The 27274-nt window shown below is 43.7% G+C and overlaps 1 protein-coding gene across 1 annotated transcript in view; it reads right to left on the reverse strand.

Moving 5' to 3' along the window:
- PIP4K2A (phosphatidylinositol-5-phosphate 4-kinase type 2 alpha) overlaps window positions 1-27274 on the reverse strand; it is a 176264-nt gene that overhangs the window by 43014 nt on the left and 105976 nt on the right. Inside the window, exons 2-4 of the mRNA XM_046012352.1 lie at window positions 25390-25487; window positions 23981-24077; window positions 8239-8391 (exon numbers count right to left, since the gene is read on the reverse strand). Coding sequence (XP_045868308.1) covers window positions 8239-8391; window positions 23981-24077; window positions 25390-25487 — 348 coding nt within the window. The remainder of the gene's footprint in view (window positions 1-8238; window positions 8392-23980; window positions 24078-25389; window positions 25488-27274) is intronic.

Raw genomic sequence — 27274 nt, forward strand, 5'->3', positions numbered from 1 at the left:
CAACAGCAGCTTCTGTTTTTTCTCAAGAGGATGCTCAGAAACTTTTGTTTGCTGGCAGTGCTTCTGTCTGAAAGTTGAGCTGCCAACACTAACAGTTGTCACTTTCTTTTGCCTTTTGAGAAAGGTACTGGTAAACGATTTCACAGTGCAATCAACAAAACCAAATTTTATCTCTTCGAAAGGCTTCCTTACAACTTTGGCCTACACAGCCATGGGCTGGACAGAGCTCTCATACCAGGATAAATGAACGTGGTGAAATCAGAATTTCTAAAACAGACACAAGGAAACAGCCACAAGATCTCTTCCCTTCGCTCTTGGGCACGCAACAAGAATAACAAGTACTATGAATCCCCACCTTGTTGCTCTTCTCATGCAAAATGAAATGCCATTAAGAGATTCCCAGCTGACTGAAGGGTTCAGCAGAGAGGATTCTAAATGATGTACTACGACGGATAAATATTTATATCTCCACCTGGGAGTGTGAGCCTGGGCTCTGGCTTTTGGAAATTGCTGTTATTATCATGTTTCACTCATTTTTTTAGAAGCTTGAAGTGACAATTTAATATAGCATCAAATTAATATTTCAATGTAAAGTCTTGTTTCACTTAATGTTTCTGAAAGGTTAAACTATCTGTAATCCTTATTGTGCCTCTGGCTATGTTTATAGAGCACTGCAACGACATGAAAGAAAAGAAAGGCAAGGAAAGAAAGCCTGAAATTAAGGATTGCTTTGCTTTAGAAGGACCAAACAAATAAATAAATCTAAACTTAACTTGAATTCATGTTTGGGGGAAATGGTCTTTAAGGATCAGTTAAGAGAATCTATTTCAGTTTCAAACAGTTTTGAGGTGAAAAAAGAATGTAAGGATGATTACATTTAAGCTAATCTAAATACAAAACTACTGCTTTTCTTAAAATTGATAAAATCAGCTCTAAAAGGAATAAACACTCTTCTGTAGTGTTTACAGAAACTCTCAGTGCTGAAATAATGCAGAATATATAGAACATACCTGAAGGAAAACCCTGTTTGTTACACCATAATAAGACCCAGAAACACCACGGTTGTTAAAGATGAAATGACCGTGTAGAAACGATTCTATGGTAAGTGCAGAAGGCATTTACTCATTGACCACAATGAAAACGCAGAATTGCTGTTCCAGCAGCACCCTAAGGAGATCTGAGAGGCCATGGTCTCCACTAGAACCGCACCCTGTGGGAGGCGCTAGCTGGTCAAAGAAGGCGAGTTCCAGAACCAGCCCCTTGCCCTTCAGTCAGGAGCTGCGCCCCCTGTGGCTTGTGACTGGGGCGCCAGAAGTTCAAGCAGGTGTGCCAGGGGGGCCAGGGAGCTGGGAGGTGCTAGATTCTGCCAGAAACACGTTGTGCTCCCCGCTCATTTTCTTCAGCACAGATAAAACTCTCCGGACAACGCTTTTCCTAAAGTAAGCTTGGAGGTCCTCTAGAGATGAAGCCATGAGCTCACCAAGACCATCAAGCACAAGAAGGCAAGTATGGCTGCCTTTGGGGAAGGCCTTCCTGCCCAGCTGTGGAGTGCAGTCCGCAGCCTTGCTGGCAGCTCCTTCCGGGTCTACCTCCCCGTCACCCTGGGCCATCGTGGGAGCTTCCGAGGGAAGCACGCAAGAGCACCCCAGCAGCTGGCTACAGCTTGGTTGGCCTGCATGGTGGTCTGACCTGCCCTTCTGCCCAGCCCTGCTTCTTCCCCCTACCCTACATAGATAAGTTTGATCCCTAGCCAACGTCTTGACCCCAGACTGTGGGGTCTTCTGCTTGGGAAGGTCACTCTGACTGAGAGGCAGCAGGCCCAAGAGACAACAGCGTCAGGTTCCCAGAAATGGCAAAGGTTAGGACCATCAAAAATAGAGCTTGAACAGTCATGCATAAGACATTTAAAAAAATAAAGGATGCAATTTCAGAGATGAACCTAAAACAGGGAACTATCAGGAATGAACTGGCAGATTTTTTTTTTTTAATTTCTGAATTTATTTTCAGCGTAACAGTACTCATTGTTTTTGCACCACACCCAGTGCTCCATGCAATATGTGCCCTCTCTATTACCCTCCACCTGGTTCCCCAACTTCCCACCCCCGCCCCTTCAAAACCCTCAGGTTTTTTTTCAGAGTCCCTAGTCTCTCATGGTTCATCTCCCCTTCCAATTTCCCACAACTCCCTCTCCTCTCCATCTCCCCATGTCCTCCATGTTCTTTGTTATGCTCCACAAATAAGTGAAACCATATGATACTTGACTCTCTCTGCTTGACTTATTTCGCTCAGCATAATCTCTTCCAGTCCCGTCCATGTTGCTACAAAAGTTGGGTATTCATCCTTTCTGATGGAGGCATAATACTCCATAGTGCATATGGACCACATCTGCCTTATCCATTCGTCCGTTGAAGGGCATCTTGGTTCTTTCCACAGTTTGGCGACCGTGGCCATTGCTGCTATAAACATTGGGGTACAGATGGCTCTTCTTTTCACTACATCTGTATCTTTGGGTAAATACCCAGCAGTGCAATTGCAGGGTCATAGGGAATGAACTGGCAGATTTTTAAAAATGGAACTTCTATAAGGAAAAATGGAATTACCAAAATAAAAAACCACTGGACAGGCGAGACCACAGAATAGGACAGTAGAGGAGAGAACTGGGATTGGCAGAGCAGAGGGATTTCCCCAGAATCTCATGAGCAGGGATGTCTAGAAATAGAAAATGGAAAGCAGAGTGATGGACGAGCTGTGGAGACCAGAATGCGAACATTCTAGCTGTTGGAAAGATAAGAAGAGACAGACTATGTATAAAGAGAAAAGGATGACGGAATTTCCAGAAACTGGAGGCAATCTGCTGCGGGCAGCGGATGTTGGTGAATGGGCTGGGCAGCTCCCCAGAAACCTGAGAATGAATGGGTAGGACGCTGGGAACTGAGGGCTCCGATCATTCCATTAGCAAGCGGCCACTCCCTGCCTGCAAAGTGGAGCTCAGCGGGGTGCTCCCTGGGGATCCAGGAGATGGCAAAGGCCTTCCTGATGTTTCTAGAAGAGACACCAAGAAATGTTTCTGTAGCTCCTGAGGGCAGAGGCCCTGCTGGGAGCTTAGCTGTAGTAGCAGAGTTCCATTGGACTCCTTGGACTTGAAACTCTAACCCACTTTTCAAATTTTAATTGACCTCTCCTCTAGATTGGGAATCAAAAACCCAGGAGCAGACTCAGACTATTTCTCCAGCTCTAGAAAGTAGATAGTGCCCTGCCACTTAATAAGTTTCATCAGCGTCCCCTGGGAGCAGGTTAGAGATGTGGCATTTTGGGCCACCACAGACCTGAGTGAGAATCTGCTTTTCTGTCTTGGTCTCAGGTGTTGTGTCTGAAGTCGAAGTATGAGAAGCACTAATGCTGTATGTAACTTTTTCTCCTTCTGCGCAACACCCAGCTGTTTTAGCTGTTGGCTTCTACGGTGCCTCATTCTTCCAATGATGACACCAACACCCTGTCCCTTATGGGAGGATAAAAAGAGGGTTCCAAAGAGTCAAACATTCACCCTAGCATCGTCTACTGAGATGTGAGCAACTAGCTAGCTTATTTAACAAGGAATTCAGATGTTTAGGCATGACATTCAGATTCGGCTCAATTTTCTAGTTGTTTCCCAATGCAAAGGATAAAAAAGGATTTGGGGGTTACTTTATCGACCTTAGCAGTTTATTGTTTCAGTCATTTTGAAATAAGAAACAAGTAAATTGAAACTCTCTATCTCAAAAACTTAAAAGATACTCTTAATGATATATTTTTAGACATTTCTTGATGATGTATACAGAAACCTGCTTCCTCTCCTAAAACTTCTAAAATTTTACTGACACTGACCCAGAATTTCAGTTAGAGCTGAAGCTACCTGATGTCAGAACTCCCAATGATTTCAGGCCAGTGGAGGGAAAAATCATCTTAAGAGAAGTTAGATATTTAAGCAGGCTTTTGACTATTGTTTTCTTTTCAAACGTTCTTCTAACACTGGTGAACTAATCAGTTGATAATCATCATTTGCAAGATCCAAGTTTGTTCTAGCCTAACAGAAATTTGAAGAAAATGGTATTGACACCAAAACTTTAGGTTATTTTCCCAAATACAACAAGCAGAAAACCAAATAAAGTAAAAGAGATTTATAAATGTTTGCTTTGCTTAACAGAAATTCCCCTTTGGTATGAGAGATGACGCTGAGTGGAAATTATGGCAGGATTTGGGCCAGAAGTAAAGACGAAGGCAAGATGCGGGGGAAAATTCTAACTCTAACTCTTTATGGTTTGAATCTTCATAATTCTACAACGGTGCCACATGATACCAGAAACTGGGCCCCCTAGTGGATTAACAGAGTTAATGATTTCAACACTGGGAGGTAGGAAACTGAGTAGAAGAACGGTCTCGATCTTATTCAATCACTGATAGAGCACTTACACCATACACCAAGTTGGGCAGGTTGTAAGTATCAACTCACTAATTAGTACAATACCCAATAAAGAAAGTACTATTATCCAAATTTTATAGACAGAGAAGCAGGCGTAGAGAGGTTAAGTAACTTGCCCAAGGTCACACAGCCGGTCAGGGGGGAAACTGCAGCAGACAGCTCCAGAGTCTGAGGTCTGAACCACCTACCATACCGTGTCGCTGGTGAGGTTGACTGGTCAGAAGCTTAGTCCCAGGAAGGATTTATTTAAACATCTAGCAATGTTCCACTTTTCCAGAGACTGGCCTTATGGTGATTTTAACCTTCCAGACTATAGCTGCAGCTCTGGGTATATTCCATCAAAACAGAAAACAATGAAAGCAAAGAGAAGGGAAAAGAGAAGCCAAAGGGCCACAGAATAATCACAAACATTGGCAAGTCCAGCCATTGGCTCCACAGGACACACCCTCTCTGAGAGCCGGTCCCGTCCACTGACAGGCAGTTGGAAGAAGCCTCTCTGCTCGTCCAGACTGGGCAGTTCAAAAGCCCAGCATATCAGAGGGTAAAAGCAACAAAGAGCAAGAGGAAAGAGAAGAACTAACCGTTGCTGCCGAAGCAGAAAACAGAATTTGTAAGACTCAACATAAGTCCTCGAATTGGCCCAGGCCTCTGTAAGGTAGGAAGAAAGGCCTGATGTGCATTTCAAATGCCTGTGAGCATCACTGAGAGAACCACGAAGCCTGGAGAGCCCTCTCCTGGATTACAAGTGACGAGGCCTGTGTTCGATTGTGTGCAAAGCTACACCGGGGGATGGGCAAGGCTGAGCTGGCCACCATGTCACATCACCAGCACCCTGTGTGAAGGTGGTCCGTGAGAGGACTGGAGAGGAGAACATTCAAATCCTGCCTGGAGGAAGCCGGGCCGGCAGAGGGTCAGGGAGCCTGGGCAAACTGCATCCTCCCTGCACAACCGAGGTGACTAAGTGCAATTGTGTGTCGGTGTGGTTTCAGCAGCCTGCACTGTGAGTTTCTTTTCAAGTTCTGTGAAATTCTGTGTTGCGTGGGCATTTGTAAGGATGATGCTGATGGTGTCACATGTCCTCTCTGTGGGGTACTCCTTAGACCAAGACAACCTTGTCTGATCCTAGTGCCAAGAACAATTCCAGTCCTCCTGATCAACCGAGTCATTCGTATCTTCAGGCACAGCAGCTGTGTAATGGACTTGCTCAGGTTTCTCTTTCCACCTTGGTTCCTAGGAAACTCAAACTCCCTGTCCTCATGCAAGCAAGCATGCCGGCATCCTGGCATGACGTTTTCAGCTCATCCCAGGCTCCATTTTATGTCTTTGCCCCTCTTTCCGTCTTTTCCCATCTATGTCTTGTGTTTCAAACTTCCTTGAAGGCCACCTGATATCCTTTCTGGTATTAGGTCAAAGGTAAATCCATGAATGAATGAATGAATGAGTGAATGAAACATCCATGGAGAAACGGAGCTTCAGAGACCACCTAAGTAGCCATTTTTTAACAAGCCAAGATCTAGGTCTCCTGACTTTCAACTAAATGTCACTGAAATAAATTGCATTAATAGTGGTGATTCTCAATCATTAAGATACTTTAGATTTAAAATACTATTTTTAAGAAGAAATAAAAAGCTAGATGTCGGATAACAGACTTTTCTGGGTAAAGAACACAGCAAGAAAATAACTGTTTTCTAGCAGTGGAACGAAAGGCAATCTTTAGCACTGTGGAAGCCCCAGGAGCATGTCAATAGATTTATTTTGATCCCCAATGTATTTTATGGAATACTGATGACATGTCAAATCTGCATGCGAGGTTACAGTGACTACCCCAGAGAAAATGTTTTAAACAGTGATTTCTGGAAAGTCAAAAAATTCTGAACTCAAAGTTGTCATCAGGAAGTTGATGTTTGAATTGCATGTCACATTTTATTAGAACGGTATCGTAGCCATCTATCAGAATAATATGTTTTCATCAGTCACTAAGGTATTGCTTTGCTTTGAATGTTCTGAGAATATTTAAAGAAAGAATAAAAAGAATGTCTAAGTGTGACATTAAGTTCCAGAGGGGGAGAAATGAAACAGAAGACAGTTTAAAAGGTGAATAGTTAAAAGTTCCATCTTGTAATTCAATTCATTCAGAAGCCGGTGCATTGGTGTTTTCACCCTCACTTGTATTATCCTGCCATCTTAAAATGTCCTTCGTATTAGGCAACAACGTAAGTGTTACAGAACGAATTTCAAAAGGAAGAGATGTTACAAAAAATTTTTTAGATATTCAATGAATTTAGAGGCTCACTAATGTTTTTAGAGAACAGATTGGGAGCAGTTCCCAGTTTCCAGAAACAGAATACAGCTCAAAGATTTTTAATAGATTTCACTGCAAGCAAAATGCAATCGATCGCATTCGCAGAGACGGGAAGAAAAAGCAACTGCCAAGAAATAATCCGTGATGTCAGAGCATCACACGTGACCATAAAGTAGGGAAGCTGACTTTTAAACAGACATCTCAGAGCTCACAAATCCAAACGAGCACCGCCTGCAAAGCAGTCACCTTGAGAGGCCGAGACTTAATAATGTTTCCCAGTCCTTTGGGTAACACAAGCGGGTCCCTCAGCACTTTATTTTGAATATCCTCTGTGACAGCCAATCTTTACCTGTGAGGAGGATTTGGAGCTATTTAGGTCAAAAAATGAAGCTGGAGTCTAAAAGCGTGCGTGTGTGTGTGTGTGTGTGAGAGAGAGAGAGAGAGAGAGAGAGAGAAGAGAGAGAAAGAGATCAGTTCTGAAGATGACTGCTGTGATGTTGCAAGCAATGGTCGTATTCATGCCAAAGATCACAATTGCTCAAGATGCCTGTGTGACCTGATGACAACGACAGTGGCCGATGCCATATACCGACCTGCCAGGGCATGGCAGATGCTATACTGAGTATCTGATGTGCCTTCTCCCGCTTAACCTCCAACCTCCAGGCCTTCAGAGTCAGGTGTTGTTATTACCTTCATTGTCTAAATGAAGAAACGGAGGCTCTGGAGTCCAGAAGTCACATGGTTAGTAAGTGACAGGGCTGGGATTTGAACTGAGGAGTGTCTAACGCTGGACTTCATGCTCTTATGTCATAGGAAGACCTTTTACAGCTCCATCTGGGACCTGGGTGCATGCGCTCTACCAGGCACACTTGAGATGGAATTTATTGAAATTGAGACAAAGAGAGGGAAACAGAGAGAGAGAGACAAGGAAGGAGGGAGAGAGAGAGAGATCACTGCTCCCACAGGTAGTTTCATCTTATTCCCTGGAGGTTATGAAGGGAGAACACTGAGGGGCGAAAAGGAGGCAGGAAGTAGACAAACACCAACTTTCTTAAAATCAGCTACTTTTCTCAGAGTGGGGTGGACCTCTTTGGGGTTGGGACAGGAAGAGACAGAGAAAGCAGGATAGGATTTGGAGGTATTTCTGGTCGAAACACTTCTGAAACGTTGCCAAGTCTTCAACGGAGTGATTTTAAATTCAGAATGGTAATCATCAAAACCATTATGCAAAACAGTATTTACATGAAATAGTATTATATAAATATGAAAAGCATTATATAAATAACTACAGATTTTCACAGTACAAGAATTCCTAAATGTTAACGATCAGTAATCTGGCCATGGGAATGTTAATAAACCCAGCTAGAGGAGGTTTTTCTGTCAAATGTGTTCTCATTTCCTAACTATATCTTTGGCCTTGGTCATAATTCATTGTGAATGTTAACGTTCGCAAGGGTTTCAAACGGAGATAAATTACCTGGTGGTATTTCTTCAGGATGTTGTGCATTTCGGCCACATCTTCACTCGTGATGGTCTTGATGATGTATCTTTTGTCGTAGGAAGTGTGGAATCGAGCCCCACTGCGCGCTTGGGAGTCATTGGGAAGGGGTGCGCTCCTGGTCAAGGAATTCTTCCGGTCGGGATAAGGTGGGGGAGGAGGAAAGAGACGGGTTAGAGGCACGGCTTTCTGATTTCCAGATCATGTGTTATCACAAGCTTTCAAACACATTTATGTGTTTATGGAAGAAACTGGTATAAGTAGGATGACAACATTATATATTCGTCATAACTCAAATTGCTAGTCTTTTAAATGACGTGAAAACAGCCTGGATATATACTATGCTTCTAATGTCCTTAGAGTAGGCTAATGCCTAGAATTACACTCAAAGTTATTTTGTTCACCTGGTTCTTTTCTGAGTTGGACAAGAGAGCTCAAATTTTCTTCTGAATCAAATTAGGTTCCAGTCATGAAAAGAATTTTTATTACATTCCCTGGGTGGTTTCCTTATAGGAAGGGATTCTGCCAGATAGCAGGCCGGAAACAGTTCTCCTCATTCTGATACCATCCCCATGAAGAGGTTACTGTTCATACCATCACAGTTTTACAGATGATATGGGGACGAGAGAGGGTTCATCACTGGGCAAAGGTCCACGACTAGTAAGGGGAAGTGCTGGAGTCCTATCTCCAGCGTGGCCGGCTCAAAGCCCTAGTTCTCCACCAGTAAGCCACTCAAAACCACGCTGTCTGTGGCATGCCTTGGGAGGAATCTGGGCAGGTGTATTCTAAACTAGGTCCTCACAAGATTCTGATTTGGTCCATCCTCCACCCCTCTTCAGCCATTTTTTAGAACAGCTTAGCTCCTGGGGGGTGGACAAGAAAGGGCTCTGAGCAGGGGCTCTGGTAGCACCATTCGATCCAGTATCTAGCTGCCACGACTGCTCTCTAGGTGGGTAAGTCCACCCTAAAGTCTCCCCTTTTCTCACTTGCGACTTTCTTGTTTGAATCTCTCGTTTTCTTCGTGTCTAAGAAATCTCTCCCACTTCCCCACACCTTCTTACTCTGGTCACTCAGACTAGGATAACCTCGAACATCTCCGGAGTGTGGACCTCACCCCTGCTGCTTGTGCTCCTTGGTATTGACCTTACTGCCCGGCCTGGCCTCACTGGGTCGCGCAGGAGGGATTCAAAGGCAAAGACACCTTTCCTCTCCAACTTCCTCTCTAAAAGTGGGCATTTGAAAGCCCCACTGAATGTCCACTAAAGAGGACAGAGACGTCTTTACAGAGGTAGGTGATCATGCATCCATGATGGATTTTTGATTAAATTCTTCCTTTCTATCTGGTATATTCAAGTCTCTTTATCCTTTCCTTCCTTTCTCAAAGAAATCCGACAGGATTGAGCCCTATGAAGCACAACTATGTCCCTGGGGTAGTAACTCAGGAAGGTCCTTCTGGTGCTGAGGAAGCGGCCCGCGGGCGTATTCTTATCTCCCAGGATGCACCCGGGCACGGCCGACCTCACTGCCGCGTCCTGAGACAGCACATCTCCCAGGCTGCACCCCGGCACGGCTGTCTGCACGGCCACATCCTGCGACAGCGCTCTCCCAGGATGCACCCTGGCACGACTATCTGCACCACTATGTCCTGCGACAGCGCATCTCCCAGAATGCACCTCGGCACGGCTGTCCGCACTGCCACATCCTGCGACAGCGCATCTTGATCAGAGTGCTGCCAGGCACACCTGTCAAGTGCAGAGCCAAGGCTGCCAGTGAGCTGAATCTGCTTTCCTTAGGTTATTAGGAAACTGGAGAGAAGGGAAAAAAAAATCGACGTAACTTCCAGTGACGTTAAATAGCAGAATCTGGAAGTGTTAAACTATTCTTGCGACAATTGAAATCCATGAGATAGACTGAGAAGGATGAAAATAATTTTCAGGGTGAAAATGGCCATATTCATGAGAGTCTAATTCTTCATGACATTGGTTTTTTGGTCCTCAAAAAAAAAAAAATTCTCCTTCACACTACTTCCTACTAAGAAGAAAAAAGGAGAAAATCAAAGTGAATTCCTCTTCTTGGGGTTTTAAACACTAGTTTAAAAAAAAAAAAAGGCAACCATTGCCATTGACTAGTGGTCTTACATTTTCCTCCCATACATTAACCCACAAAGAATTATTCAAAAGAACTTCTTTTTGGAAGGGGGCAAGGTAGGTAAGAAAGGCCACCTGTGCTCAGCAAAGGACAGAATGACAGCAACATATTCATTAGCATCAGATATTAACGTCTAACATTCCATCACAGACCAACGGGAGAGAATAAAATTGAAAAGTAAGTGCTTCTTAAAATTTAATTGAGCCACCAAGTTAGCTGGGGATGGTTGAAATGCAGATTCTGACCCCGCAGGTGTGGGCGCGGCATCTGAAGAAACAGATGACACCGACAGAGTTGCAGCAGGTGTCTCCCACGTTAAGAATCAAGAGTCTGCTGAACTGTGGCTCTGAAGTGTTTTGTCTGCACAGTGTGTCAAGTCCAGTGCATTCGGCGGTCCCTGCATGAACACCTTTCCCACCATATTCTGTCCCATTCTGGTTTGGTTAAAATGGGAAACTTTATTTTTTTAAGATTTTATTTATGTATTTGAGAGAGAGAAATAGAAAGGGGGGAGACCAAGGAGGAGCAGAGGCAGAAGGGCAAGCAGAATCCATGCTCAACACAGAGCCCAACGTGGGGCCTGATCCCATGACCCCAAGATCATGACCCAAACAGAAACCAAGAGTTGGACGCTCAACTGACTGAGCCACACAGATGCCCCCAAGTGGGAAGCTTTATAGTGAAAAAGAAGACTTTGTTGCATTCACTGTAGTAATTCACTAGAGAAATGTTTAATAATGGTATGTACAAGGCAATGTATAGATTGCCATAGGACTAGAAATGACTCATCAAATAAACATGGCTCTTCAGCTCAGACGCTACCTTTCAAATTCTTCGTCTTCCCCGTCAGTATCTAATATATTGATAATCATTTATTCTAGACTCTGTATTAGCACATTGTCCATGTCTTAATTCTGGTTATAACACTTCACAAATTCTAATATTTGTTCTGCCTCAACTCTATTTCTCAATAATCACATGAGTAGACCCAACCTACAGTGTCTACTTCCAGTGTGTGTAAGGATTTTTTTTTTTTTTTTTTTTTTTTTGACAGAGAGAAATCACAACTAGGCAGAGAGGCAGGCAGAGAGAGAGGAGGAAGCAGGCTCCCCGCAGAGCAGAGAGCCCGATGTGGGGCTCGATCCCAGGACCCTGAGATCATGACCTGAGCCGAAGGCAGAGGCTTTAACCCACTGAGCCACCCAGGCGCCCCTGTAAGGATGTTTTTTAAAGGTCTTGGTTTTCAAATAATCAAAGGAGTTAGGAACAGACAATTTGTGAAAATTAAGAAAGTACCTTTATCACTATGAACATAAAAAGGTGTGAGTCAAATTTACTGAAAGTCTTAGACAAGCAGAAAATCAGAAGAGTAAACAGTATTTCACACAAAATGCACAATTCTTGCAATGACTCTAAGGCATGGAAAAATCCAACTCATTATTTCATCTTTATTTTCACAACATTCCTCTGAGATAGGAAAGACCAGGTGCATTTTCCTACTTGAAAATAATCAAACTGTAGAGTACAAGGGAGTCAAGTAAAATGCAGGCTCCTCCCTAAAGCTTCCTCTGAGGAAACCAAAAAGGGCAATTTTCAAAGACTAAACTTTTGCCATTACTTAACATCATAATCATAGACTTTCTGTGGTCTTTGAAATAAGGTAGAAATATGTGTGTGAGTGTGTGTGTGTGTGTGTGTGTGTGTGTCCCTCTCTCTCTCTCTCTCTCTCTCTCAAGGCAGTACTGTGTAATGGTCTGCCAATCGTCACCCCTTGGATTTAGCCTCTCTGAGCCTCAGTTTCTATGTCTGTAAAGTGATCAAGAAGAAACCAGGGGAGAGGGTGAGCTGAATGAAATCTCCACCACAGACCTTTTATAACTCTAAGAACATATTTACTCGAAGGCATGGTGCACAGCTCCAGGAACTGCAGATTCACCTCAGAGGGTGAGTCGAACAAAAGTTCAGTCAGAAAGCTACGACCATCACCTCAGCAGAGGCATAATGATGGCTTAGGATATCTGGGCCATGATTAAAAAGATGGCAATAGTTCTTAGGATAGCATGAAAATAAAACTTCATAGATTCTAGACATTCTCAGGACAATTTTGGCAAGACCAAGAAAGTGAGCTGAGAGAAGGAAATCCGGGCCATGTATTGAAAGGAGTCACTGAGCGGCCTCCATACAGTCTGCTATATAGCAAAACTGAATATTGAACTTCTTCAGTGTGCTCTGCCCTGTCACAAGGAAAAATGGCCCATGGTATCATACAGGATGGTTGGAGAGTTTGGGAGGTCAAGAGGACAGCTTGAGAGAAGCAGAGCTTGGGAGGGACCTTCGGGGACCCCATAGGGTTCCCCCCATGTGTAAATAATGCTCACAATCAAAGAGCATGACAGTTGAAAGCAACCTTGGAGATTATTCCAAACCATTCAATTTCAAGGTAAGAAAACAAAACCCAGACAATGGAAATGACTTGCTTGCCTTAGTGTTGAACATCTGAGTGGGTCGATGTATGCAGATGGCTTTACAGGAGCCCTGCCCAGAGCAGTTGGCCTCCGTCCCTCCCGCCATTGCCGCTTCCTTCCCGGGCTTGAGAATCTGGTGGGCATTAGCGATGGAATTGCTGACACAGTCTTCTGTGGTGACAAACACCTTCTAATCACAATTTAGAGCATGAGAGAACTGGCACAAAACCCAAACTGTCTGTATGTTTTCCGTCTTGCCAAGTAAAAATAAATCATCGGTAACAGCCTCAATGCTAATGCAGCCCAGAGCCTCAATTTACACTTTTACTAACATGTGTACAAATCTATCCTGACTCATTCTGGCACTGTTCATTATTCGACTTGAGGTGGGTAGGAGTAGTTGCTGTCTTCTCTCAAGGCCTGAGCTGAGACGGATGTGTGTTTGTGGAACAAGGCTTCAGGACCGGGAAAGCCATATGTGATTGAGCCCTGGGCTTAGAGGCCTACAATTCATGTGGCACAGACAGGGCTGAAAGCTGCCTGGCGCTTCGCTCTTCTGACAGTTCTGTGCATGGGGTGATGGTGTCAATCCTAAGAATTCTTCACATTTCTGACCACGTGGCACAGTGTCTGTTTTAATTAGTTCACTTGTTCTGAAAATTGCTGGAGGCTTTCCTTCTCTTTTGGTGACTGGTTTCTATCTTTAAACACTGTCCTATCCTCTGTTTCTCCCTGCTGAAAACTGTAAGGGTTTTCCTGGCAAAGAAGGCCAAGAGTGAAACAAGTAATCCTTTACTCTGGGAATGTGTTATGCTGGGTTACTCTCCACAATGCTAAACTGGCAAGAAAGGAAGAAAGGGAAGAAAGAAGAGAAAGAAAGAAAGAGAAAAAGAAGTTAGGACAAAATCTGTAAGTGAGGACAAGATTTACATGGAAGAAGGTCCAGCTGAAGAGACCATTCCATTTTTTTTTTTGAAGAGATTTTTTTTTTTTTTTAATTCTGTCTCATCTTAACCATCTGATTTAAAAAACCAAGTCTAAGAAGAAAATCTGATCTAACCAAAGACCTAAAAAGCACAGCTAATAGGGCTGGTTTAGTCATCTACGAGGTAATTCCCATTTTCAAAGTAAAATATCTACTCTCAGGAATGTTCACCATTACCTATCTGTCTGTGTGTTTGAGAAAGCTATGGGGTAAAATCACCCAATGAAATCTACATAGAGTGTAGAGTTCTACTCTCGTTCCCTTATTAGAAAACAGATGGACGGAGGGACTGACAAAAGAAAGAAAGGGAGAAGGAAGGAAGGAAGAAAGAAAGGAAGAAGGGAAGGGAAAAAGGAAACAGATTCTTTGTCATGGACAAAGCCATATATTCTGAAATAAGGTGCCATTTAAAAAATTCAAAATCTGGGATTCTGAAACTCTCAGTTCAAAAGCGTGAATGTGCAAAACAAAATGCCCTCTGGATATCTGGGGTCAAAGTCACAGCACAATTTAAAGGCAATCCAGAGCACTCAATGTTTGAAATGTCCACTGGCCTTCTGAAATGTCCTCAGACATCTTCCCAAGGCTCGAAGCCATCAGAAGAGAACACACTCACAAACCCACTACGTACACACTCATCAGAATGCTCTGAACATCAAAACCATCTCTCCCTGTTTAGTTTGTTCAGACTTCTATTTCGTTTCCTCATATTTTCTCAGGTCTGCATGGCCGTAAGCAGAGGCCTGGTGACCTTTCAAGTTCCAAACAGGGATGATGGTGAAGCTGGGGGATGTTATAACACGACATTGGACACGGGGAACCTTTAAAGTCAAGACTATGAATTTGGGCAAGTTAATTTAAGCTCTTTGTGCCTCCGTTTCCCTATCTATAGAAATAATGATGAAGATAATAATAATACTAGTCAAAAGTATGGGAGTTAAATTAGAGCAATATAAAGTTTCAAATTAGTGCCTGGAAGAGATTAGTACTCAATAAAGGATAGCTGTTATTATAAATAGTGAATTTCAACTTGGAAGAGATTTAGAAGTGCAGATCAATATTGACATGATTCTGCGGGCTGGGAAGTTAAAAGAAGTCCTTTAAGAAGGACTTAAAGAATAAGCTTCTTCCAATTTGCTCTCGATTCCTTTTGTCCCCCACCCTGGCCAACCCTCTGGTTTGTACCCACTGAAAATCGAGAGCCGCATATTGTCCGCTTACCTTTGCAGGTTATTTCCTAGAGCCCTCCTTAATGACCACCTATAGTTTTACAAAAGAATTTAAAACATAAAGAACTTACGAGTCAAAAAATCCCAACTCGAAAGGTCTTCCTTCTGTCCTTGGCCTCCTACTCACCTCCCTCAGAGGGGAAAGGGGGTGGGACAAGTCTCTAAAGAAATAGAAAGCACAGGGGAAGGCAGCCTGAAGAGATGGGTGACTCCTTCCTGAGGAGAGGGAGGAGAGTGAGGAGGAGGAGGAGGAGGGGAGGAAAGTAGGCTGGATGAAGACACCCATAAATTTGAAGGCACACCCATAAAATTGAAGGGAAGTCAGGGGAGCTCAATGTACACGCCTCTGTTACCTTGAGGGAGAAGCAAGAGTAAAGGAAGGTGAGTGGGTGCCAGGTAACAATGAGGGCTCAAGGAGAGGGATGGAGGTTTGGAAAAGCAACCTTGGAATGGACGGTCTGGGAGGTCATCTGTGTAACACACTGAGTTACCGTGACATTTACAATCCCGTTCAAGGCAGGGCTTTAAAAGACTCAATTCAACATTTAAAATATGGATGAATAGACATTGATAGAGTGTCTTGTTAACCTCCACTGCCCACAGAAATTTCTCACAGGCTCCAGGTCTCACCACGGATGGCAGAAACAGAGCGAGTTAGAAGTCAAGGGCAAGGAGGCCTCCCAACTCCCCTCCCCCACCCCTCACTCTGTTACCTGATTATCTGCAAAGACAGTTGGACTTCATGTCTCTAGGTTTCCTTCTTGCTCTACTAATTAGTGTTCAGTAATAGTTACTGCTGTGAGTTTGTAGAGACATAGGAAATGGATAATGATTTGCTATTAGTATGGGGGAAAATCTGATCACAAATGTAAACTAACTGCAAAATGTGTGCTGTATTCACTGGCCGTTCATTCATTTCATATTATAAACTATGTAATTCCTCAAATTCACTTGTTCTAAATGCCAATACTGTTATCCTAACACCCTACCCTCAAGAAAAAGGCAGCCAAAGTCAGTGGTGGAGGAAAATGAAAATCACGTATTGAATAAAAACAAAGTTTAAACCGCGTTCTTCTTCCTTAATAGCTTAACTGAGCTATAACTCACATGCCATACAATTCACCTCTTTAAAGTGTACAGTTCAATGGTCTTTAGTACATATACAAAGTCAACCATCTCCACAATGAATTTTAGAACATTTTCATCACATCGAAAATAAACCTGTACCCATTAGCAAGTCACTCCCATTCCGACATCCATCCTCTAAGCAGGAAACCACCCTCCACTGTCCTAGAGTTGCCAATTCTGGACATTTCATATAAACACACTCATCAGTACACAGGCATCTGTGACAGGACCAAACTTTTCTCTTGCAAGTCCCTAAGGCAACCACCTTGGTTGCCTGGGTTGTCTCTGGCGAGTGAAGGGACATTACACGCATGCTCTGCTCGGTCCAGTGCAGTGGACACATGACAGCTCACAAATGTTACTTCTTAGGCTGCTCCTAGGCTTGCTGGGAGTTGGGTAGGAAAATGAACTCTCTGACAAAAACTAGAGCTCTAGGGCAGAGCTATTAAATGGAAGACAGGTAACAATCTGACAATTTACTCCATTTTACCTTGCCTTTCTTGCCTCTTGCTTGGTAAGTGAACTGATTTTTACTATTTCTATTCTGCACAACCTAGTACATGGCTGATCTTACAACACTCTGTCCCCAAACTCAACAGCGATGTTTGAAGCTCTGGTGGCATGTCGGCCCTCGGCAGGAAATAAAGGAAGATAATGAGAGAAGAAGCTCACTCTTCAGTGGCCTTCTTATGCTTCTAATTGGAAATTTATTGTCATTTCCCTTAAGAAAGGGATTAATGGTGCCATCCTTCCTCTCCACTCCTCTGCAAGGCTACACTGAAGATGTTTATTTCCGCAGTGGGGGGTCCGGGATTAGTGGGGCCTCCAGAAGGGTGGAGGAAATGCAAAGGTCAATTTAATTAGCTCATTCTTGCCACCGATCTTCTATGTCTCTCCTGAAAATGTCATGATATAGTAACCATTATGGTCCCCTGTGTGTTTTTTAAATACCCAAGCATTCTGAACACTTAATTCTGAGTCTTACATGTTTTTGGATTTTTTTTCCATTTTGATATGGGTTTGTAGTCCTGTAAAAATCATGTATGAAATTGTATTTCCTTTTAATCGACAGAAAGGCCATTAAGATCCATTCCACCATAGTCCAGTGTATGAAAGCCACTACCTTGCAAAGGGAACATGTCGGTCTTGTACACAAGAACTTCAGTGACTGTCATCTCCTTGAGATGACTTAATAACAAATTCTGAGAGTTGACAGCTGGGAGGGCCTCAGCGAACATCATGTCCTTTTCCCTCATTTCACAGATGAGAAAATTGAGACCCTCCAGGACTAAGCGACCGGAGACAGTCCGCAGCCACAGTCCCGGAAGATCCAAGACTCAGACCAGCCTCTTTGCCCCCAGGAAATGTTCTTTTTTCCTAACCCACATTACCTGTTTCATGGACTTGAAACCTGGAAGCTGATCGCTCCCTGCTGACAACCCAGGATTATGATTACATGCCTCAAATCACAAGGCCGGGAGCCAGGAGCAACCGCCCTGCCGAGGCTGCTTTCTGGGTTTGCGTTTGACATATCTGAGGGAGCCCAGATGGTCCTCTGACCTCATCGGAGAGGTAAAGACCAACACGCTAACTTGAACACTACCATCAAGGATTTATTAAATGCCCACTGTGTTCAAAGCCATATGTTAAGCTCTTCGGGAATTTCAAAGAAAGTCTGAGCTGTGATCCCAGGTGTAGAATGGCTTTCATTAAAACGGGGAGCAAGAACACTGCAATTTAACATTTATCAATAATGAAACAACTGAGAAAAGAAGAAAACAACAATAAGTGGTGATGACCGGCAGAGAAACAGAGTTGCAGGAACTTCATGGAGCACCATGAAATCTCCTTTAAAAATCTCAGGTTGGTAATTGACTGACATTAAGATACCACAGACCCGTGCCCGGGGATCATAATAAGCAAACAACATCTAATCTGGACGGGAGTTCCCTGTGGCAGCGACGACTGTCAGCTCTTGGAAACCACAAGTCATAACCCAAAGGGTTCAGTGTGGGGGGAGATAAAGGCTGACAATCTGTGATGGGGACAGTCACTGGTTCAACTTATAAGAAGGAGCAGAAAAAGAACAAGAAAAAAATCTGATGATGTTGATAGGTTGTGAGGCAATTTTCCCAAAAGTCTGTCAGGAGAAGACTGCTTTGGTTTTTGGCCCAAGAGGAGTTTCTGTCCGATATGCACAGTGAGGCCTACAGAGGCTCACTGGTGAGGCCAAAAAATGTGAGGAAAGGCTGTGAATGAGCGGGCTCAAGAGACACAGCAGTTACAGAGGAAAGAAAGAGCTTATATGGCTCAAGGAGGAAGCAGATTCCAGATGGTGACAGGACAAGTAGGTCTGTCGAGAGACAACACAGAGAAGCCAATCCCCCCCACATCTGGGCCTGCGCTCCCCAGGCTGCCCCACAAACAAGATCACCTCTACGTTCAAAGGGCTAAAAACTCAACTGTATCTTCCGCTCTCCCCTCGCCCTTTCCCAAGCCTTCCCACTGCTAGTGGGGTACCCCTGCTCCCCCAGTCCCTCAGGCTCCAACACTTCCACTCCTGTCAGGTTTCTCTTCCCTCCACCTTGGGGCGCAGCTCTCTGCTTGACCCTGTCAGTGCGGAGGGCTTTGGTGTCCCTGGGAGAGTTCATAGTCTCTGAGCTACGTTATCTCCTTTATGCATTCTGTCCATAACCACCTCAGTTATCTTTAGAAAATCCACATGTCATCGCATCATTCCCCTGTGCAAAATCCACAGGGCTGCTCTGGGGCTGAAGGATCTGAGGGAAGCCTGCGGGGCAGTTTCCCGTCTTCCTCTCCACAGTCCCACCACCATCCAGCACTTCACATTTCCTGAGCTCTTGGCACCATGCTTTGGCCCAGAAGGTTTGTTTCCCTGGGTTGACCCCCAGGCCCTCCCTCCTTTTCTGCCACAGATATTTCCTACGTGCCTGCCCCGAGCCAGGCTGATACTAAACTCTGGGCCTGCACCCCTAGACACATGAGACTCAGTCCCTGCCCTCAGAAAGTTTAAATGGTTTTTGGGAAATCTTGTATTTTTGGGAAAATACAGTGATAGGCTCTGTATTCTACAGATACTGGCAGACTTTCCCCCCCCAAAGTTCTGTATACTCTCAAGGTCTTAACACTTGAACATTTTATTTTTAAACTTGAAACTAGAACATCAAAAGTTTAAAACATTAGCTTTTAAAATGAATTATTTTAAAATTAGAATTCTCCCTTACAAATACAAAGAAGAAGATGCATCAAATGCAAATAATGAGGGATTCTAATTCAGGAGATGCGGTAGGGGAAAAGTAAACCTGGTATTATCCTCCAGGAAGAACAAGAGGGCTCAGTTTCAATTATGTGGTGGGGTGAGGTTTAATAGCACCATCTCCATTGTGCAGAACTTTTTGGTTTCTGGTGGGCAATCCTCTCCCGCAGCTCAGAAACTTCAAGTGAACCCTCCCTTTGACTTGCCAGGCCTGTTGTAAGAGGCTCTGGTACTCTGAGAGACTGGAAAGAGGGATGCAGGTTTTCTTGGAGAACAGTAAAAATTAAGATGTCTGGATTTCTATAAATCTCATTAGCATCTTATACAGAATCTGATAGAGAACAGTTAAAACAAACAAAGAATGAGGAATTCCTCCACTCTTTCTTCCCTTCTGCATCCCCTATAATGTCTTGCAAACAGCCTAACGTGCACTAGGTGCAAATAAACACACATTGAGTGTAAATGTGCATGAAATCCTCCACCAAAGGAGGACCAGAGCTCTGGGGAGCCGCGGAGGCAGAAACCGTGTCAGGGAACAGTGGAGACCTCCAACAGTGAATGCACTCCATGGGTGTATTCATCTTGAAAGATGACTTATCTTAAAAGTACAGTAATGCAGCATCTCATTGGCCCAACAATGATCAGAAGAACATAATTCAACCCTGAACCTCTTACAAACCAGTGAAGTAATTTTAAGACATACTAATAAGCTGGAGAAAGTTCCGAATCTGGATGCACTGGACACACCTACACAGAGGTTTATATGTATAATGTTAAGTGATACTGTTATTAATGATGAATATTCTAGAACCACTGTTTGCATTTGTCTTTAACAGCAAGAAAAAAACTTTTATTTTAAAGGCCATCCAAGAAAGAGTGTTTACTAGATTTGAAGGGGAAAAATACAAATGTTTACGGTAGGAATGCTCTTCAGTTCTTGTCAAGAAGTTTAAGTATGCTGATAGAGGTCATTAGGTAGGCTAATTACCATGTTCTACTTTTATCAGATTCATCAATTCTGACTTTTTTTCAGGTGCAGCAAAAAGGCATTCACACACACAGGGTGGGTCAACACAGTTTATCCCTTTGATTCAGTAAGGAGGTCTGAATACAAAATGAACCAGACAGTGGCACTACTTATCACCATATTGATTTACAGCCACTCATCCAATAAGAAGGCTCTTCAGATAAATAAGCACATCAAGGCAAGGCAAAGCAGTGTGAGGTCTGGTCTGGTCCCCTCTAGCAACTGGTGCCATCAAAAGATGATCAGACCCCAGGTCACTGATCTTACTTTTCAAATCAGATTGAGAAAGAGTATTTAATTTGGTACTCTATGTCAACCCATACACATTACTTGCTCGTGCACGATCAGTGCCATGTCTGGGCAGTGGCTGAGTTGATGTGCCCAGCAGCTGGGATAACAGCCCCTCTAGTCCTGGCCTATGCCCGCTGCTGGGCTTCCCAGGGCTTTCCCAGGACCAGAGCACCTCTACCTTCAACCTGGCAATGCCCAGAGGTCCCAAGGTACGAACTCAGAGCCAGAGCTGGTACACTTCTTCCACTTTTCCAAACCAGGTAGCCAACAAAGTAGGGGAGTGGAGCCCTATATTTATGATCTGATCTTCAGTTTAAACTCTGGGGCCTACCCCTACTGAAAATTTCCTAAAAGGTAGAGATCTTGGGAAAGAAACATGGGGATGGGGAGGGAAACCAGCATATATCTCTGGTTTACAAAAGTTACTAAACACCCACCTTTTTTTTTTTCTTTTTAATAGAAATACAGTTGCCAAAGAGAAAGCAGCAATTTAAATGCCAAAAGCACTGGGTGTAGCTGAGGAGAGGAGGGATGTTCAAATGATTAATTACACGCACACCGGCTCTCTCTACCGATCTCTCCTGCTAAGAGCTTCAGAGACTTGCCAATTAGTTACGTGAATCATCCTCTACTTGCCTGATTTGCTTTTAAAGTTTGTACTCAGCAATTTGCACTTACTTAAATATCAAGTTACACGGTTTTGTTTTTAGGGGGGAAAAAGGTGAAGGAAAACTGGCTCATATCTTGGTATTTCTGCAACTAAACTGGTCATTTTAGGACATTAAAAAAACTACTTTTGGGGCGCCTGGGTGGCTCAGTGGGTTAAGCCGCTGCCTTCGGCTCAGGTCATGATCTCGGGGTCCTGGGATCGAGTCCCGCATCGGGCTCTCTGTTCGGCAGGGAGCCTGCTTCCCTCTCACTCTCTCTTCCTGCCTCTTTGCCTACTTGTGATCTCTCTCTATCAAATAAATAAATAAAATCTTAAAAAAAACAACTACTTTTCTCAGCTGTAGTACAGATTTTAGGCTATAAAGGGGCCATTTCAGATCACATTTAACAGGGCTGATTACAGGAAGAAATTTAAGAACTTCATTTTGGTAATGAATTGAGGAACTTCAAGATCCTGTAGCAGAGGCTCTCAAAAGCCAGTTTCTGTGAAATGCCAGTGTAGCCAATTAAAAAAAAAAAAAGGGTGGGGGGACAGAGGGAGAAACACATAAAAATTTAACATGGGAATCAGGCAGAGGAGATTTTCTTAGGACATCGAAGTTGTCAGCTATTCATTCCTTTAAAGCACCGTTTATTTTCATACAGCTTTTTTAAATGTATTAAACAGTTCTTAAATAATATAGAATTATTCCTTTTTATTTTATATAAACCTTTTTTACTATCCCGAAATTTATTCTTTATAAGTGACTTATTGGGGTGCCTGGGTAGCTCAGTCAGTTAAGCATCTACCTTCAACTCAGGTCATGATCCTGGGGTCCTGGGACCAAGTCCCATGTTTTTGGGCTCCCTGCTTAGCGGGGAGTCTGCTTCTCTTCCCCCTGCCCCCCCCAGTTCTTGCTTTCTCTCTCACTCACTCTCAAATAAATAAATAAATAAATAAATGTGACATTTTTTTCCAGCAGTGAATTCCAAGTCTAGGTTTGACTGAAACTCTTTCTCCTACACAGGAGGCCCAAGTCTGAGTGCTGGTGCCACCAGTTTTCCGAAAGCAAAGTAAGCACCCACTCTACCCTGTCCCACTTCTCCTCAGCCCTCGCTGGGGTACACCCAGCCTCTGCTCGGAACCCACCTCTTTGGGAACCTCAGCTCTAGTCCATGGAGGAGGGAATCTCACGGCAGCTTGGAAGCTTCTTGGAAGCCTGAGTGAGCATGCGAGAAACTCTTGGAAACCCAAGAATGGGACAGGACAGCGTGGGGAGGCCCACGTATCTTTAGGGAAGTATACTAAAAGAGCAGTGCCTTACGGACCCTACTCTTTAAGGGAAAATACAAGGTAAACTATGTCGATGTTCACCTTGTAAGGCCAGTTGGGACAGTTATATGGCACTTACTGTAGGGTAAATTAGGATCTCTGATTTGGGGCAAATGAAAGAGTGTTTACTAGATTTGAAGGGATTTAAAATAAGTCAGTGCTTCCACAGTAAAATGAATAGACTGTCCCGAAAGACCAGAGAGTAGCCCTTGCATCTCTTAACTCAGATTTTCTGTTCTTAAAAAAAGTCCTTGAGGGGCACCTTGGTGGCTCAGTTGGTTAAGCGTCTGCCTTCAGCTCAGGTCATGCTCCTGGTGTCCTGGGATTGAGCCCCGCATCAGGCTCCCTGTTCAGTGGGATCTTGATTCTCCTTCTCCCTCTGCCCCTCCCCCCAACTTGTGTTCTCTCTCTCTCTCATATAAATAAATAAAATCTTTAGAAAAATCTTTGGTTTTTACAAATCTGACTGGCTAACTGAGGTCAGGTCCTTTCTTAGCAGAAATGACCATGGATTAACACTTAAGGCAGCCCCATGATCTCAATTTTAAAAGTCAAATTTGAGAACCAGGCATACATAGGAAGAAAAGCAACGGAGCACAGTTTTCTGTGGTGGGTACCAAGAGCAGACGAGAGTGCTCCCCAAGCCGTTCCCAGGACTGGCAGGCTCCTGCTGATGACAACAGCTCCACGGTTACTAGACCATGACGCATCATAGTGCACAAGGTGTGGCCTCTGACAAAACGTGAGCAAGCGTCAGGTCTGGCCAATTTGAAAAGCAGCAAATCAATGGGAACAAAAATAAAATTTCTATGATTGCTAAGTGGCCTCTGTAAATACAGGAAATGGGAATTCAAGACCCACATACACAGTAGCACGGACTGCGCACACAGCTGACGGCAGAAATCAAAAGGAGGCTCGGCTGACAGGACGTTTCCACTGGGAAATGCGAGTATCATCTAGAACTCTCCCGTGTGTTCTCTTCCCGAAGAATAATCTTTTCCTACCGACTGCCAAAATCATTCTGTACAGAGGCTCCTAAACGAAAGAACCCTTTACTTCGGAAAGAACACTGAAACATTCTTAGACAAAATGAAAATTATTATTATATAATTACTTGTAATGAAAAAAAATGTAAGTCCTGTTTTACGAGGCAAAACTCATTTGAAGCAAAGGTTGCAAAAGCAACTCACCTGGAAATCCTGATCGTCGATGCCAAACCTCTCCCGCAGGTTACGGAAAACCATCGGGCAGTACTCCTTAAACTTGAAGTGGCTCGGCATGTTTTCTCTGAAACAGGCATATTGTGGAGTAAAGTTTAGATATACAGAATGTTAACCAGACCTGAATCTGCCACTTTCTAGTTCCACATGTAGCCAAGTGCCTGGAGTTCCCCACCCCCAGAAGGCAAGGGTCTGCTCCATAGGATCGACTATGACCCACAGTACATCCGGGGGACACAGGGACAGACTAGTCACATTCGCCTCCTCGCATCACCTAGGGCCCCTGGGACTAGATGACTGTTCTAATCCTGATCACTCCTGAGAATCGCTCCCCCAAGGACGAGGAAGTGGAAAGACAAGAGGCCATACAGAGTGAAAGAGCGAAGAGCTTGGGGAGCTGGAGATGGGCAGCAGAGCAAGTCACAGACATGCTCCCCACACTCCTCTTTAGGGACGTGCTGATTAAAGCTTGCAAAACAACACTACCTCTCGCTCCCGAATGACCAGTGTTATGCTATATATAAATACCACAATCTAAATTCACACAGAAAGATATTCCTCCAGAGGTCAACCTCTAAACAATAGTAAGAGAATGAACGCATCTGCTTCCCATCAGAACAATGGTCACAGTAAGAAATTCTATACTTGATCCTTGTGTGGGCGCAATTTCTTGGAGGTTCATATCCCACTAATTCAGAATTGCTTCCTCCTTTGTGTACATGTACACACACACACACACACATATACACACCCCCCTCGACTGTCATACTTTGTACACCAAATTATAGTAATTTATATACGTGTCAAGTTCCAACCACCTGCCTGTGAGCCCCCTGAGGGCAGGACCATTTCTCACACTTCCTTGTACCCCCTGCTCTCGTGGACAGCTAATACATAAGGTTCTCCATAATGACATCTAACATGACATTCAAATGAAGGCGAAATGGTCTCAATGCCCGCCATGGCATCCAATTATGTTTTAGGAAAATGTACCCTAATTCTTTATTGTTCTATGAAGGAGTCACATCCTGTTCATGAAGTGGGCATTATTCAAGTTTTGTATAAGATAGCTGAGGTCCATAGCTGTTAAAAATTCCAAGCAATTTACAGCTTCAGACGTTTAAATTGTAATGAGAATATCACTTTTAACATATAAGATATTCATAGAGAACAATATGCCATATGGCAAAAGGATATTACCCAAGAGGGCCTGCTGTTGCTTTTCTGAAAATGACAGATGGTTATGTTTATCACAGGATTAACTTCATCAGCAAAACTTTACTCCCACCCATTGAAAAATAATGTGATTATAGAAATTCACAAAAATCATACTCCTGGCAGTCACGTCAGTCCTATAAAAGGGCCATATTTATACTTACTTGTTAAAAAGGTGATTGTCCACCTTTATCTTTGAATAGGCTTTGAAGTCATCTGGCATCAACATAACAGGGATTTGAACATGGCTCAGTTCATTGATCTAGAAAAATACAAAATAAATGGCACAGGTTATTACTATCTATGTGGAAAGTGCTTCATTTGAACACAGGGCTCAGAAAGAAAACCAGGTAGACACAAGAACCTTCCGCCCACTTTCCTCCTGCTCCGATCCCAATCCGTCTCTCTTGAGGCCGTCCTCACTCCCTCTTCAGGCTTTGCCACTGCCTCTACCTCCCTTCGAGCTCCAACTCCCACTGCTCATCTGGGTCTGCTGCTGGGCCTGTGGAGGGCTTTTGGGGGGCAGTGACGAGGGAGGAATCCTGAAGGGTGAACCCTCATGGCCAGCGTCCCTGCTTCTCCCATTTGTCCTCCCACTTCCCCTCCAGAGCCTCAGCCCAGGGCTCTTTACAACTTCTGACATAGATATTTGTTGAATTAATGAATGTAACCATTTCTTTAAACGTTTGGGTACTCAAAAAGCAACATTGTCATTCATGTGATCTTTACCTTTCTTACAGGAGCTACATTTAAAAATAAGTTTTGGGGCAGGGCATGAATTTACCAAGAGAGCAGCCTTCATGAAGGAAGGGAAGGAGACACAGAGCCCTGGGGTGTAAGAGGGTCGTATGGGTCTGAGGGAGTAAAAGGGAGACGGGTTTGAAAGGGGTCAAGACCAGAAGTAAAGATGTGGTTACAGAAAACAAAGGGTTGGAGCCGGACGCGTGGGTGGCTCAGCCGGATGAGTGTCTGACTCTTGGTTTCAGCTCAAGTCATGATCTCAGCGTCATGAGACAGAGCCCCACATCAGGCTCTGCACTGGGCATGGAGCCTGCTTAGGACTCTCTCTCTCCCTCTCTCCTTCCCGGCTTGCACTCTCTCTTTCTAAAATAAATGATTAAATAAATAAAATCGTTAAAAAGAAAGAAAGAAAAGAAAACAAAGGGTTGGACCAAGTTCTGTCTGAGTTCCAGTGAATGGCAGGAACAGCTTTTGATATACGACTTTGAAAAGGTTGAACTTTCTCTTGGTTATTTTTTCTGTCTTGGCTCCCAAGCTATACCTCCCATGTTGCTACTAATAAAAACCACTTTAAAGATTTATACTTCCAGTAAATTGAAGATTCGCAGAAGGGTTCCCAGTTACAAAAACAAAACAAAACAAAGGGAAAAAATGAATTCTTTGATAAAGCAGAATGGTTAACACATTGCTGGGTTCATAGTAGAGAAAATCTTCAAGATGCCTTCCTTCTCCTAAAAAGAAGTTAATCCACGGGGAATTCAATGACTATCAAGCAAGCAGGAACAGAGAGAGCCATTTCTCTGAGAGCCGTCAAACCAACTTTGACATTTAGTTGGGTCAAAGGAAAGTTGGGGAGCTCAACCAAACACTTCAAACCTTAAATGAGGGCCCCTGAGGGAAGAAAAAGGAGTCCCAACAGGTGGTAGAAGTAAACGCAAATGGTGTCTGGGGAAAAGCGTCCCCAGCACAGGCCTCCAGGAGTCGCACAGATTCAGTTCAACCAATGGTGAGCACACAAAGATAACAGATAAAAGATATTCAGCAGAAACAAAAATTATTCGCATGACTTAAAGCTATTAGAATGATCAGATATAGAAAAGAAAACAAAAACTGTGCATAAAATGTATGAAGTAAAAGATGGACTGGCAAAAATGAGTAAACTATGAGACTTTCCAGGTGACCAGTTAGGTTGAAAGAGAATCCAATGAAACTTTTACAAAATGGAAACTATGACTGGTGAACAGAAAAGAGAACAAAAAGCCCCTCATCTAAGGCTTCGGAAGCAGACTGGATAACTGGTATATCAGA

This window comes from Meles meles, chromosome 7, assembly GCF_922984935.1.
Source record: "Meles meles chromosome 7, mMelMel3.1 paternal haplotype, whole genome shotgun sequence".
Lineage (NCBI taxonomy): Eukaryota > Metazoa > Chordata > Mammalia > Carnivora > Mustelidae > Meles > Meles meles.